This window comes from Jaculus jaculus, chromosome 12 (genome assembly GCF_020740685.1).
Source record: "Jaculus jaculus isolate mJacJac1 chromosome 12, mJacJac1.mat.Y.cur, whole genome shotgun sequence".
In the NCBI taxonomy this organism is placed as follows: Eukaryota; Metazoa; Chordata; class Mammalia; order Rodentia; family Dipodidae; genus Jaculus; species Jaculus jaculus.
Window position 1 is genome coordinate 38,090,301 of NC_059113.1, and position 16,226 is coordinate 38,106,526.

Genomic DNA, 16,226 nt, shown 5'->3' on the forward strand with positions numbered 1-16,226 from the left:
ATTTAAAAAAAGAACAGTGTAACTAAAAGTGAGCTATAATGACTATGAGTTGTTACTTAGAAAACCCAAGAGAATCAAGAGTAAAATTCTTAGAATTTTTTTATTTAAAAAATTTTTTTTGTTTATTTTTACTTATTTGAGAGCAAGAGAGAGAGAGAGAGAGAGAGAGAGAGAGGCAAATATATAGAGAGAATGGGCGTGCCAGGGCCTCCATCCACTGCAAACTGAACTCCAGATGTGTGTGCCCCCTTGTGCATCTGCCTTATGTGGATCCTGGAGAATTGAGCCTTGAAGTGGGGTCCTCAGGCTTCACAGGCAAGTGCTTAACCACTAAGCCATCTCTCTAGCCCCCATTTTTTAAAAAAATTTTTGTTTAAAATTCTTGGAATTTTTAATGCATAGTAGTAAACAGTTTAAATATAAATAAATATGTAAAAAGTTATTTTTTCATAGGCACACAATAAAAGAACATTAGAAATGTATGAACTTAGGCAAAGAATTCTTAGGTGTAATGCCAAAAAGAATTACCTATTAGTTAAAAATGGACACACTGAACTTCGTACTTAAGACTTTTGATCTTCAAACCAGTCTATAAAGAAAATGAAAAGGCACACTGTGCTAAGATGCAATATTTGCAAGAACATAATATATCTAGAGCACACAGTGTATTGTTTCCACTTTAATAATAAAAGCACAAACAGAGCATCAAAGGATAGACAATAGATGTGAGGGGACAATATACCAAAGAAGATGCACACGTGGCTCAAAGGCCCCTCCCCCAAACTTGTTCAGGGTCATTAGGCAACAGAAGAAAATGCAAAATAAACCCCTAATGAGATACCACTCTACACCCACCAGAATGGATACATAAGACAGACAAACAATAAAAGCTGTCACAGATGCAAAGAATTGGAAAGCCTTGCATATTGTTGGTATAGATAGAAAATGCTGCAGCCACTTTGCAAAACAGTTCGGCAGTTTCTCAGAAAGTTAAGGAAAAAAAAAATACAGGATACTTAACAAGACCCCAGGCAAGGGAAAGAAAATATATCTACACGGAGATTTGCATGAGAATTTTGGTACCTATATTGTTTCTGATGGTCCCAACTCAAATCAATCGGAGTTTACTTCGTGGCAATGCATGGACAGAAGCAGTGTGTCCACAAGAGCTCAAGCTCTGAGTTCTCCCATGTAGACCCCAGAGCTGGCTACGCTGCAACCAGCCAGGGTCAGTTTCAAGTATGTGAGAGAACTCCTGGTCTTGGTTTAAAAATCAATTTCAGTTGAGCTGTCATCACTTGTAACTAGAAACGTTTTGACAAAAATATTTTGCCTTGGGCTGCTCAACAATCAAAGTATTTCCCAAAGAATCACATCAGGCTAAAAAACAAACAAACAACAAAATGAAACGAGCTAGAAAAAATGTAGGTGAATATTACGTTTCTCTTTGGACAGTCACTTTCTAAACCTAAGAGTAATTAAAAAAAAAATAAAAACCCAGAGGTAAATGACTGAAACCATAATAAGTCTCAGGAGAAAAAAACAAAACAAAACATGAAAGTCAATAGGTTTGTGATTCTGAAGCATGTATGAAATTAAGGACACCTAGACCCAAATGAAGTATGACTTAAACCAGAAAAATGAATCAAAACATTAACAGTGTTATAAAAAGCTGTTTAAGGTATTGTACAATGAACTCTTCCTAAGCTTGTGAGTGTGGGAATAAGATTGTCTTATAAAAAATTGTAAGCTTGTATCATTGGGTTATCCTGCTTCTTAGAACATAGCCTGAGGACAAGGGAAAGATGATGAAATATTCACATATGAGTTCACAAATCTTCATTTTGAATAGTAAAAACTTGGCTACAACATGAATACCCTGTTACGTGGTTTTGCTACATAAATTATGAGATACTTGTAAATAGTTTTTTTTTTCCATTACTGAAGTGTTTTAGAAGGATATTTAGAGATTTGAGAGTAAAGCAGGCAATCTTTGGTATTTCTTATTAGCATACGATCTTTTTCAAACCTATATGTGGAAGGAAACAGCTGAAATAGTAATACATATCTCTGAATGACTGTGGTTTTCTTTCTGAGATCATTAAAACTTTTTCAAATTGTCTCCAATAAAAATATCAAGGAAAAACTTTTATACTCGCTGGCTGTGTCCTTGTTCAGTGCATCACCTTCAAAGACTTGGGCATCAATTATAGTTCACCTACTTGCAGTTGTTTCTGAGAAATTAAGAGGTGCTCAAAATTGAAAAGCAGTTGATTAAAACTACTTAATGTGGCTCAGGGCAGAAAGGGCATCTGTGTGTGAAGGTGAGGGAGAGGAGGAGGGGGAGAGAGGAGGAATGTATCTAAGAGACAACTCAGAATAACTGCTTTTGTTCAGCTTGAAAAAACATTTCCATTTAGTGCTTCAACTTAATGTTGTGGCCAAGTCCTATGACAATGGCTAAGCCATTGTACCTACTTACACATTCAAGTCCCATCCAGGCAGTGGGAAATTCCAAAGAAATAGGCATAATCTGTCAGATGTACTGTACTATGGTGCGTTTTTAATGAGTGTGCAAAGGTTGTACGGATCAATTGTCCATTTGATTAATTCTTCTCACAGGAGAGAATTAAATGTACCAAGGTAACAAACCAGTAAAGGCTGAATGCTCTTTAAAATGTGATTTTCTATGTGGAGGCCAATTTTCTTTTCTTTTCTTTTTCTGGGCAAAATCTTTCTTGAGATAATAATAGAAGTCAATGAGAAAATGAAATTTATCATATAAATATTCAGCCACATGCTACTTTGTCAGAAAAGCATCTAATGCACAAAACAAGGTCAAGGTCTATGTAGACTTCACCATTATTTGCAGCAAATCTTTCTTCCAGGTTGTTATTTGCATTATTCCATAGGAGAGCTGATGATCCCAAGTTTAGAAGTAATTCTTTGTCAAGCTTTGTCCTTCACTTCTAGGAGGCATTCAGCATGAGGGTGCTAGAGACCTCTAAATCCAAAAGAAGTAATTATCCTCTTCAACTCTCTGGCAGGTGTGAAGACCGGGGGAAATAAGAGAGTGTTATGCTTTTTATCACCCAGAATGATAATGTCTGATAGGTTAGTGGGAAGAAAGGAGAGGGATATTCTAAATGGTGTCATTCTCCTACAAACACTCAGGGAGTACATCTATATGCCAGTTATGTGCAGGACACAGTGCTGGGTCCTCAGTGCCAAGCAGGGCAAATCAAAGTCAACATTGTCACAGAGCAGACAGCCAAGCGTGGGAGACAGACGTTAATCAAACTGTTCAAACACATAATGGCTTTATTATACTGTTCCAAGTGATATAAATTCTCAAACTATTAGCTCATATTCTATCACAGGCTGAAAAAAGGCACACAGAAAGAAATATAGCAAATTTCCTATTTCTAATGATGGATGTCATACAAAAGGTATTTGAAAATGTCCAGTCTGAATGTACCTTGAGTTGTAAAACTTTTCTTTCTCATAGGAAGTGCCCCAAGAACAACTGGGTCCAAGTAAAACAGGACCCTCTCCTCCTAGACTTGCTACTGCCTTCACCATGCCAGCTGCAGAGAGACCTGTAAGAGCCAAAACAGACAGAAACCTGGGCAGAATCCTCCCTGTGTCAACATTGCCATGGTTCTGCCTGTTCTTAGGATTGGCAGAGCATCCACATTTAACCATCATTCACTCATTAAGTAGATGTTAAATCAACTACTAGAAGCTGGGTGCATCTAGGCAAATAAAGGTCCGTGATCTCACAGAAAAGCAAGTAGGTAACTCCAGAATGTGGAACATGTTAGGCAGAAGATAGGAAGGGCCTTCAATAAATCGCCTGCTATGTGTGCATGTCAAGCAGGAGAGGTTGTTTAAGAAAGGTCAGTCAGGGAAGGCCTCTCAGAACCAACAGCAGAAGGAAAGGATGGAGGAGCAAAGCCGGGGGAGAGAGAGGAGCTACAGGTACAAGGTTCTGAGTGAATTTCCAGTGATCAATAGAAAGGAGAATGTGTGGATGGAGTATAGACAGCAAAGTCCAGACAGGTTGGCAGGAATTAGCAGGTCCTAATAGAACTTTGGATTATTGTTTAAGTGCAGTGGAGAACCACTGGAAACAGGGAGGAGGTCATATGAGGAAAAAGGGTAGACAGAATAAAAGGAGAAGGACTTAAGGAAGATTCTAGGGAAGAGAGACCTTTCAAACTGGGCAGGATATGAATTAAAGTACTGAAAATCATTGGGGCAAACAAGCCACGAGGCCCCCATCTATAGAGAATGTTGAGATAGTAGAACCCTTCAGGCCTTCACAGTCTCCATGTCATTTCATTGATAGTGTTTTAACTGAATTGGAAATATTTATCAGATATTTGGAAGTGCATTTGAGGATTTGATTATATGGAGGATGATATTATTTAAACTAAGAAAGAGTAAATTAAGAAAAAGCTGATCTAGACCAATTTAACTCTCACAATTTATGGCAATCTCTTCATTACTTACAAGCCACTCATGTGGGGAGCCAATCACTCAAATGCAGCACTCTGGATAAGAGACCTACTGTTCAGTGGTCTTATGAGGAAAGACAATAGACAGATTTTAGAGAAAACTCGGGAGAATAGGAGTGTCATTTCTCACGACATTGTTGCCTTGCTCTCTCTCTAGCTTGTCCCTTTTCTGTTGCCACACAGATCTTCATAAAGTACAGTCCTCATTTCTTGGCTCTTCTGATAAAAGCTTTTCAGTTGTTTGTCACTATGTCCAAGATACAGAATATATCCTCTTTTATACTTTATTCTAACTCCTTAGAGTCTGGCTGCCTCTCCCAGAATCCACAGTCTACACTCCTCTCTAAGGAACACAGCTTGAGCTTTCCCATTCCTACTACTTTGCCTGCAATATTTCATGCATCCACTATGATTATATTTAACCTTTGGAGATCTACTTTAAGAACTGATAGTTAAGTGGGGCATGGTGGCACACACGTTTAATCCCAGCACTCGGGAAGCAGAGGTAGGAGGATCACCGTGAGTTTGAGGCCATCCTGAGACTACATAGTGAATTCCAGGTCAGCCTGGGCCAGAGTGAGACCCTACCTCAAAAAAACCAAAACAAATAAATAAATAAACAAACAAAAAACAAATAAACAAATAAATAAATGAATTGATAGTTGTGCCAGGGATGGCAGTGCAGGCTGGAAATCTCAGATGAGAAAGGACAATCAAAAGCCTGAGGCCACTCAGTTCCCTAGTCTGGTTTCTCTGCGTCAGACAGTGTGTGGGCAGGCACAGTGGCATGGAGTGAACAGGCCAGATCCCTGCTTCCTCCCAGTTCACTGGAAGCCTGGTCCCTGTGTGGGATGTAGAATCAGGATTTTTGCTCTGGTAACTGACTGGTGCCTGAGTACCAACATTCCTGTTTATCTGATTCAGAGGGTACATAGCCAAAGTACAAAAACATGCTTCAAACATCAATAAAATAAAGAGTCTCCCTAAGATGGGTAGACCACAATGCAAAAAAAGCCAATGTAAGTCAGAAAACTGAGAGATCTCCACCAAGGATGCCTAGTACTACAATGGAAGCTTCCAATGAGATCATAGAGAAATTAACAGAAATTCAATCCCAAAATGAAAGCACAACAACCAATGAGACCCTGATCAAAAGAATAGTTGAACAGGAAGCAACCATACCATCAAAGAAGCATTAATCGTATCAATGAACTTGAACAGAATCATGTCTCAGAGCATTCAGCTTTTGAATGTAGGCTTAACTTGATTGAAGAAAGTGTTAGAACTCTCAAAAGTGATATGAATGAATAGAAGGTGAGTCAAGAAATGGAAGATCTCAACAACCAATCGATTAAGCTTAATGAAGATGATCAAATGTAAGAATGAATTCCAGGAAGCATCAAGAAACTCAGAACTTGAACTGAAATCATACCTCAAAAAAGAGATGGACTGATTGAGATGGAGAGGGGATATGATGGAGAATGGAATTGCAAAGGTGAAAGAGGGGGAGGGAGGGTATTACCATGCTATATTTTTTATAATCATGGAATGCATTAATAAACATTGAGAAAAAAAGAGATGGACATGATGCAAAATACACAACAGGAAACAAAAATCAAATAGAATTTATAGAAACTTCTCTAGAACCCCTAATAGAGTTACTCATGTGGAAGACAGAACTCTGACCTGGAAGACAAGACAGAAGAAATTGATTAGGAGGCCGAAAATTTCACTAAATTCAAAAAAATCAAGTGAACCGAGTACCGGGGAACTGTGTTACATCCTAAATCGACCAAACATCTGGATCATGGGTATACCAGAAGGACAGAAAATCCGGGCCAGAGACATAGAAAACATATTCAACAAAATTATTGAAGAAAAATTTCCAAATCTCTCAGAAGAGAGGCCCATCCAGATATAAAAAGCCCACAGAACACCAAACAGCAGGACCAAAGAAGAAACTCTCCCAGGTACATCACAGTTAAAACTCTTAACAACGAGTGAAAGAGAGTGCTAAAAGCAGCAAGAGAATCTGCTTCTCTTTTTTCAGATGGGAGCTGGACCTGAGGACATAAATGACTCAGTGTACTTCACCCCACCCCCAGCTGAAACCACAGAGGAATTAAAGAAATGAGCAAGAGTGCTGCTTTATCGGTGAACCTGACATCAGTATGAGGGTGAAGGAGATAGACACTGAGGACACTCAATACCTACCAAAGCAGAGATCCAGATGCTCCTAAGAGCCCATCACTGAAGTAGATTTAAAATGCACCCAACAGGGCTCAGGGAATTTTGCAGAAGGGGGGGCAGAAAGATTGTTAGAGCCACGAGTTGGGACATTATGCACAGAGATATTGCTTCTCCCCCATAACTGACTGCTGCTCCCACAATGCATGACCCACAATCCCCATGGAGTTGATCGGCATCCCTACAAGGAGGGCCTCTTCGGAAAAGGGGCAGGGAGGAAGGAAAGGTTGGTATCACCTGCCGTGTGTTGTTTACATACTAAGTATAACCATATCTAATAAAATAAATTAAAAAAAAAGTTTGAGGCCAGCACAGGTTACATAGTGAATTCAAGGCTAATCTGAGCTGCATAGGCAATCACTGTCTCAAAATCGCCCAAACAGACTTTAGAGATTCTGTCACTAGAATGAGTGACATTCAAACAGATTTCTGTTGTTTGAATGATACCCCAGCAGCACTGACATTATCCCACTGGAACCCAAGATACCCTACAATGTTCAGGTCAATTTTCCCCTGCTGTGGCCTGAAACTCTTTCAGGCTTCTTCCTGCTGTGAGTGGGACCATATGTCAGGGGGCTCACTCCTGTGTTACACATTTGTAAATTTCCAGCAAGGGGTTTTGAGGCCTATTTTATATATGTCCTTGTACTTAAAAATTTTTTATGTACATATATTTTATTTCTCTTACTGGGATTAGAGTTTAAGGGAAGGAAGTATTTTAGTCATCTGAGATGACCAGTTCAGCATCTGGCATGAATTCATCCATGCATGAATTAACTTGAATGATGATAGTATGTTATGATAGAGCCTTGTAAGCTCTTTAGTGATTGAGAATATGTTGCTGATATGTTAAAATTCAGAAAGGGAGAGAAATCTATAAACCAATTAATAAAATAATAATAGGATCAATTACTGAATGCTGATTATAAGGCAACCTCTAAAGGATTATTGTCTTATCCCTATAAATCATGTGCGGTATGAATTATCACCCCCATTCACAGATGAGGAAAACAACTATGAGGTCAGTGGTTTTTTTTTTTTCCTTCTTCTTTTTTTTTTTCTTCTAATGGTTAAACAGCTGGTACATGTTTGAGCTGGTGCTAGAACCCAGGTGTGTATAACTGCCTACTAATTCCTCACAACCTCACAGTTCATCAACCTGCTCCAGGGTTTGTTCTAAGAAGTTTTATTTTACAGCTGCTGCATTGAGCCAGGTCCTCCTGGCTCAACACAAATACCAAGTGCTGATGACCTTGACCCAAGATAGCTCCTGGTACCCCTGACTAGAAAGCAGCAAAACTGTCAGTGGCTGACACCAGCACTCACCTGTCAGTCAGAGGTGTGATCACCAGGCGAGGTGTATTGCCCAGGTACTCATAGGAATATAGAAACTGGGCATCACAGATGTTGGCAAAGCAGTGCTTGTCCTCATCATCCCAACGATGGCGTAGCTGGGACAACCAGAGGAAAGCCTGGGCACTGTCCACCTAAACAAAGATTGGCAGAGAGGGTGGATGAGTTCCAGTGCCCAACAGGACTCTGAAGTCTCTGGGTGATTTTGGTGAAGTCTGATACTCAAGAGTGCAGGGTGCTCTGATCACAGGACACAAAGCACAAGATGGTCCACTTGCATAGGCTTAGTTTAATGTGGGGCTGTATCCCATCAAAACCAGGAGAAGTTGAAAATGTCAAAAGTGGAAAATAAACCTAACCTACTGAACACTTTTCTTTAAAAAAAAAATCTCAAGTATTTTCATCACACTATGTTTGGACACAACCATTCAACCTACTGCCTATTACATGATGCATCATGAGGAGTTCGTGCCATTGATGAAATGCTGTAATGAAAGTACAGTTTCTATGGGAAGCACATTGTTTTACCACCATCAGAAAGTCAAACATCATCGATCGAGGACCATCTACATTCTGCTTTGCTGGAGGTTGTCAAAGGAAGAAGCATCCACCATGATCCCCTCCCAGCTGATGTGCAGCCCCAGGGCACCGTGCTTTGGTCATGTGGGAGCTACTCCAATGGCACAGCTGATGACAAAGAGGAACAGCTCTGCCTGTGTCTACAGGACTTACCTTCTGAGCAATCATCTTGGCCACCACATCCCGGGCATGCACATCAATAGTACATATGGTCATGATCTTCTGCCGGTCTCCCTTGGAAAGCTGGCCAATCAGCATGGTGATGAGGGTCTTGAGCTGGGCCACTTGCTTTTTGTAATAGTCCTTCATGGCATTCTCATAGCCTTCCTCCAGCCTGGTGAAGGCAAGGCCCACTTCTGTCGTCCACCAGATCTGAGTGCAGGTCAGGGCCACCTGAAGCACCAATAGCTGCTCAGTACAGCTGTTACCAGGGCTGTTTCCCAGCAGCCCACTCACGACACAGCAAGGGCTCACGTGAGACTGTGTGGTTGGCAGGTCCATTTTCCCCTTCCCTCCAGCACTAACTAAATGAACCACATGCTCCAGATTCTTAGAGATATGGGAAGTCATCACAACACATGTGGGAAGAATGCTTTCTCTTCCTCAAAAAAAAGTGTATCACATGGCCGAGAACAACCAAACCCTGACTTGCCAATGCCATTCCCTTCTTCCCTCCCAGAGACAGCATCACTCCTGGGTACAACAAGTTGACTCAGCATCCCTGTGACACTCAGTCTTTGCTCCATTCTCTCCATCCTCTTGTGGTCCAACGTGCACTGGTGGTTCTCCCTGCCTTCTTCTTATTCTTCCGATCCCAGAGCATGACCTGTTCCCCACCACCCATTGAAATGGCCTGAAGGTGAACCATAGACATTTTCCATTCTCATTTTGTTTGGTCTTATAGAAGTAACTTGTTGTATATTCTTGCTATCACAGCTTATTTTTGATTTTCATGATTACTGCCTTTTATTTCCCTTACCTGAGAAGACCCATTCCTCCCGTGTTGCTTCCCCTACCTGCCTAACTTCTCAGCTCTTCTTTACCTGCTTGACTTCCCAGTGACACTCAAGGATTTCCACCTGCTGTCTGAGGACCACTGCCATCTGTAACCCGAAACCAAACCAGTGCCTGTGCTGCCCTATTCCCAGGGGAAGGAAGAGTGCTATAGCTAGTATCATTAAACACTTTTCTCATTTCTATATTGTGACACTTCCGAGAAACCTAGAAAGGTTTCAGATAAATTGTTGAATCTAGTTAACCTCCATATCACGGTGTGTGAGAGCTGGAAGTCAGTTCTAGACTCATTTGGTTCAGTTGCCTGCCTACCCTCCGCCCCCACACACTTAGCCTTGCTCCGGTAACAACAATTCCTATCCATTCTTCCAATACCTCATTTCTATTTTGCTTTTGAGTTTGCTTCTTGCTCATGATTATCCTTGTATGGATTGTTCTTTCCCTCCAATTTTTAGCTACTAACTCCTTATTCAAATTATGGTTTAAATATAGCCTCAGGAAGGTGGTCCCAGATCCCACTAGTGAGCTATCTGTTCCCAGAGAGCCCTGAGCCTTCCCTATTAGTGATATCATTCACAGGTCTGCAGGATCCTGGGAGATACAGTAGGGTAGGTTAAGTCATCTTGTTTCCTGATGGTCTTTCCCTCCTGCACTCAGCATACAGCTGGCATGTACAATATATGCTGACTCAGAACCTAACTGTTCACTTCTTCTTCCTTCTGTAGCCTACAGGGGTACAAAATACATCACCCAAATAATCCAATCAGCCATGGCTCAAATTTCCCTGCTATGTCTTATGGCCCACACAGCTGCCTAGGACTCAAGCCCTTCCCCCTTTGAAGCACAGAGTGGTAAGCTTTAAGGCCCTGCAGCCTTATCTGGTACACACAGGCTATTGGGGAGAAAGCCAGGGAAGACTAAGGTCCAAGAAGATCCAGTGAGAAGATACCTGAGCTGGGAAGTCAAACAGCCACTGTTCCCTGGGCTTCTCCTCATAGGCAGTCACTCCCTCTGTCATCTCATGTCTCACAGTGGCTTTCATGTGACAAAGCACATGGTTCAACCATGTTTCCACCTGGAATATAAAAGCTTTGGGTTATACACCATGAGCCTAAGAATCTTTGATCAATACTACCTGTTGTTCCCACTCAGCCTGAGGGAGGAAGAAGATGGAGCTCTACACTGTACTCAACCCCAAAACTACTGTGATGGTTTGAATGTAAAACATTGCCCACATCCTCAAGCATTTATGATTAAACCTCTTACTTAATTCCCTTTGGGGAGCCTCTGGGAGGCGGGGTCTTGAGGGAGGAGGTGTATCACTGGGGCAGGTCTTGGAATCTTATTGTCCAGACACCTTGCCAGCGCTGGGGTTAGCTCATTCAGACCTCTTCCTTCCTATGCTACTGTGATGAGACATGATGCTCAGGTGTCCGTTCTGCCATGCTTTCCCTATCTTTAGACTGTAGGCCAAAATAACTGCTATAGCGGCCGAAGGCAAGAGGAGAAATTCTGTTTGTAATCCGGGATTGATGAGAGAGATATAAACAACATGTAAACTTGAAACATTCAGGAGCATAGGACAGGGGCAGTAGACTGCCATGCACAGTGTGTACAAGCAAACTCAAATGTGAGTTGAACTAGGTTTAGCCTCGTAGATTCTCATGGAGAGGTAAACGAAGTGTGAGCTTCTCCACTGAATGCGTCCTAGTCTATAAAAAGAGCACATTATGAGCTGGGGAGATAGTTCAGTGGTTTAAGATGCTTGCTTGAAATCTTTCTCACCCTGGCTCAATTCCCTAGCACCCACATGAAGCCAGATACACAAAGTGGCACATGCACCTGGAGTACATTTGTAGGAGAAAGAGATGCTGGAGTGTCCATTCTCTCTTTCTGTGTTTAAGTAAGTAAATAAATAAATAGATAAAAATATTTGTTTTAAAAAAGAAAAATCTGGGCTGGAGAGATGACTTAGTGATTGAGGCACTTGCCTGCAAAGCCTAGGGACTCATGCTTGAATCACCAGGTCCCACATAAGACACACAGTGACTTAAGCATGCAATGTTGCACATGTGTACAAGGGGGCACATGCATCTGGAGTTCATTTGCAGCAGCTGAAGGCCCTGTCATGTCCATTCCTCTCTCTTTCTTTCTCTCTGTCTCTGCCTCTGTCTCTCTCTCACACACATAAATAAATAAATTAATTAAAAAAATCTCGGGCTGGAGAGATGGCTTAGCGGTTAAGCGCTTACCTGTGAAGCCTAAAGACCCCGGTTCGAGGCTCGGTTCCCCAGGTTCCACGTTATCCAGATGCACAAGGGGGCGCATGCGTCTGGAGATCGTTTGCAGAAGCTGGAAGCCCTGGCGCGCCCATTCTCTCTCTCTCCCTCTATCTGTCTTTCTCTCTGTGTCTGTCGCTCTCAAATAAATAAATAAATAATTTTTAAAAATCTCATTATATTGTGTCCATTAGAAAAATAAGCACACATACTGAGTTAGACCACAGGGTCACCAGCCACTGCCACATGAGAAGTTTGGATTACTGTCTGGTATTACAAGTGCTTTCCAAGGTGCATGTAAAGAGGGGACTTTGTAAGACGTCTTGCTGTGCAGGTTTTCTTTGCACTATATAAGAAACCCTGGGGACAATGCTTGTTAGATCATTTAGGATCACGAACAAGGCAAGGCTTACATTTTGGTGGTGCTGAAGGACAGGGAAGAGGATTATAGGGAGAATAGCTCCATGATATACGTGCCTGTGATTGCACCTGGGATACCTGGAGGTACAGTAGTAGTTTCTGGAACAGTGTATGTAGTTGGCTCTCCAAGGGGAATGGCTGGGGGCAGAAGTGACTCAGAGGTGCATTTGCAAAGAGCAGGTACATCTCAGGAAAGTGGTTGGTTTCAAAGGACACTTCCACCCCAGCAGAAGGTATCAGTACACTATATTTCCCTTGTGAGTGCTCCAGGGGTTTCCAGCTAATGTCCCCCGTGCAGGGAGCCATTTTCAAATACTTTTCTGGTTGACTTGAGCAGTTGTTTATGTGCATTTTATTGCCCTTGGCGCCAGCCTTTGGTTAAGGTAGAGATATGACTCTTGACATGTGTCTTTTCCAGAGAGACAGCTCCAGTCAGAGGAAGTTGCTTACCCAGAACACAGACTGAGGCTCTGGCTGGAGGGAAGCTGATATTTGCCATATTTAATTTGAGGAGAGAGACAGAGATGAGGAAAGAGAGGGAGAGAGAGGGAGAGAGAGAGAAGGAGGGAGGGAGAGTAAAAGAGAAAGAGAGAGAAGGAAGAAGGGAGGGAGGGAGGGAGAGAGAAGATGTCATGATACCTGGCCACTGCAGTCACAGGGCTCACTGAAGGTAACATATTCTCCTTCTTTGCTGTACATGCCAAGGCTTATCTTGGTTGGGTTTTCATTGGCATCTAGCTGGAATTGCATCTGAGCCATGTTGTCAAAGAGTTTGGAAAGGTGGCGTTGAACCTGTGAAGAGAAACCGTAGCAAAAGATTGGACTACATGCATAGGATCTGACTGTAGAGCTGTCTGGGCCTGACACATGACAACCCTGCTATAAGACAGAGTGGCAACTGTTCATCCTGTGGAAGGAAGATTGTGGGGTCATGAAGCTGTGAAGAGGAAAGCATGTGACCTGGACGAGTGGACAAAGGATCCAAAACTGTTGGGGATGACGCCATTATGTGTCCATCACAACAGTGAGAATCCTCTCCAGATGGTGGAGAGGAGAAAACGGGCATCAGGATGCTAAAGAAAAAGTGTGTTTTAGAAGGACTTAACAACAGAAATAAATACCACCACATTTTGCTTTTAACTAAATCTGAAAGGAACACAAACTCTGTAAATACAAGGTAACTAATGAGTAATCAAACCAACACTACCAGTTGATAACAGTATTCACAATAATAAAAAGGCTCAATTGACATAAAATTAACATGGTAGACATGTTTTAAAGAACGTGAGGGAAGTGGACTAAGAGAATAAAATACAACCAAAGAGCTGAGGCTGTCCAAGCACAGAGACAGAAGCTCAGGTTATAGAAATATGATGAACATGAAAGGAAAAAAATCTATCTAGGTAAGTGGACTAGGGTTGTTATTTTAAAGCATAGTGGTGGAACCTTTCATGGAAAAAGATGCCATGGTTTCCAGATTCAAGAAAACCTCATCATATGTCAGGAAAAAAAAATGACAAAGAAAATACATAAATAAATACAAGATTTTAAGCATTTAACTTAAATCTTCATTTCTATAATGATCTAGATAGAAAGAATTAAGCCATCTAAGGATGTTCAAAGAAAGCAGACAGGCCTTAGGTGACTTCTGTTTACAACCAAGAGCAGGGCAAAGCCTGTGGGACTGGGAGGGAAGGCTTCACCTGTGACTTCTAAGTGAAACCATTCAGTCATCATCCATACAACCACACAGCCACAGATAGATACAGCAGCAGTAAGAAATTAGTTAAGGGCTGGAGATATGGCTTAGTGGTTAAGGCATATGCCTGTGAAGTCAAAGGACCCAGGTTTGAACCCCAGACCCCACCTAAACCAGATGCACAGGCTGGCAATGATCTCACAGCTTGTATACATGGAATTAATAAGAATATAAATAGGGGCTGGAGAGATGGCTTAGCGGTTAAGTGCTTGCCTGTGAAGCCTAAGGACCCCAGTTCGAGGCTCGGTTCCCCAGGTCCCACGTTAGCCAGATGCACAAGGGGGCGCACGCGTCTGGAGTTCGTTTGCAGAGGCTGGAAGCCCTGGCGCGCCCATTCTCTCTCTCTCCCTCTGTCTTTCTCTCTGTGTCTGTCGCTCTCAAATAAATAAATTTAAAAAAAAAAAGAATATAAATAGGGCACATATCTTTAATTCCAGCACTCAGGAGTCTGAGATAGGAGGATCATTGTGACTTTGAGGCCAATCTGGGATACAGAGTGAGTTTTCAAGTCAGCATGGGCCATAGTAAGAGCTTGCTTCAAAAACAAAGAGAGAGATACAGAGACAGAGACAGACAAGAAATATAAACAGAGTGCTATGGGATAAATATTTCAAGCTGATCCTATTGGGATTACTTTGGATGTACTTCAACCTCTAGGGAATGAATCAGAAGGACACAAGCACAAAAGCAAGGGACAATTGCTCTTTGGTACTTGCTTCTTATCCACAGCCAAACCCGTGCCCGGTGCCATATTTTGTAGAGACTGGAGGTAAGGCAAAGAGAACAATTCCTGTGCAGGGAAGTATGTCCATGTTCAACAAGACTGCATATGCATGTATTCACATCTTTATCCAGCATTCTAGGAATTTACCTGGAAGACCTGCTTCCAGTAATACAAGATTTTCAATGCCACATGGTTCGTAGTTGTAAAATCTAAATAATTTTTGGACAGACCATGGTATGATATACCAGTCCACACACTATGATGCACATGTTGGGACAGAGAGAAGTGGGATGGAGGGGGGAGGGTATAGAGGAAGAAAGAGAGAGGGAAGAGGGAAAGAGGAAGAGAGAGATCTTACTTTTGAATTCATGAGAAAGGATTTCCAAAATACACAACGAAACAACAACAACAAAAGCAAAATGCAAAACTGGTGCCAAGCATTTGTAATCTCAGCATGCATTAGGCTAAGGAAGTAGGATTATAAATTTAAGGCCAGCCTAACATGGTGAAGTCTTGGTCCTCCTCAAAAGAGAAGGCAAAATGCAAACAGATATGCACAGCATGCTACCTTTTGTGTAAGAAATAAGGGATAATAAGGGACAAGCAGAGGTAAATGTGCATCTGCCTATTTCTGTAAAGATAAACACGGGAAAGATAAACCAGAAACTAATGAAGCTGGACAACCACAGGGTGTGGAGGGGACATCCTGATGATGGGGGATAAACAGGGGCAGGAGGGACACTTCTGAGTATATTTGTTCACATGATTTGACTCTTGGAATCCAATCAATATTATACAGGAGAATAAAACCAGTAGGGATGAAAAAACGTTAATTTGAAAACAGAGAAATTAATGAATGCCTGTATGCTTCAAATGAACAACAAAGTGACACAGGAGGGAGAAAAAGAGCTCATTGATCCAGTTTTTAGGTTGTATATCCTCCACATTAAGGAGAAGTAGTGGAGGTATGATCTCTTCTTGGGATGACCATGGAGCAGAGCTGAGCATCTGTCACCAAGAGAGACGATGCCACCTGGATGGCCATGGCACCGGTTCTCACAGGGAGGTCCTCAGTGCTCCATACAGTCCCACTAAATTAGAAACATGGGGACTTAAGCTGTACTTAACAGACCTTCCACATGGTTCTGATGTGTTCTCAAGTTTAAGGACCAGTACCTATCACTACACACCAACAGAGCTTTAAGGAGTGATTTGAATTTTCTAATATCCTTATTCTATTAGGAAACTCCTATTTTGCATACAAGAAAAATTTGCTTTAAGGAGGGATAGGCCCAAGACTATACAGCTAGTAAGTTGCAAGAATCAAAGAT

General features: G+C 41.8%; 1 protein-coding gene across 1 annotated transcript in view; it reads right to left on the reverse strand.

Annotated features, from left to right (window-relative positions):
• Nucleotides 1-16,226, reverse strand: part of Dnah9 (dynein axonemal heavy chain 9) — a 369,830-nt gene that overhangs the window by 264,713 nt on the left and 88,891 nt on the right. Inside the window, exons 23-26 of the mRNA XM_045131009.1 lie at nucleotides 13,052-13,204; nucleotides 10,663-10,788; nucleotides 8,853-9,092; nucleotides 8,094-8,254 (exon numbers count right to left, since the gene is read on the reverse strand). Of these exons, the coding sequence (XP_044986944.1) occupies nucleotides 8,094-8,254; nucleotides 8,853-9,092; nucleotides 10,663-10,788; nucleotides 13,052-13,204 (680 nt within the window). The remainder of the gene's footprint in view (nucleotides 1-8,093; nucleotides 8,255-8,852; nucleotides 9,093-10,662; nucleotides 10,789-13,051; nucleotides 13,205-16,226) is intronic.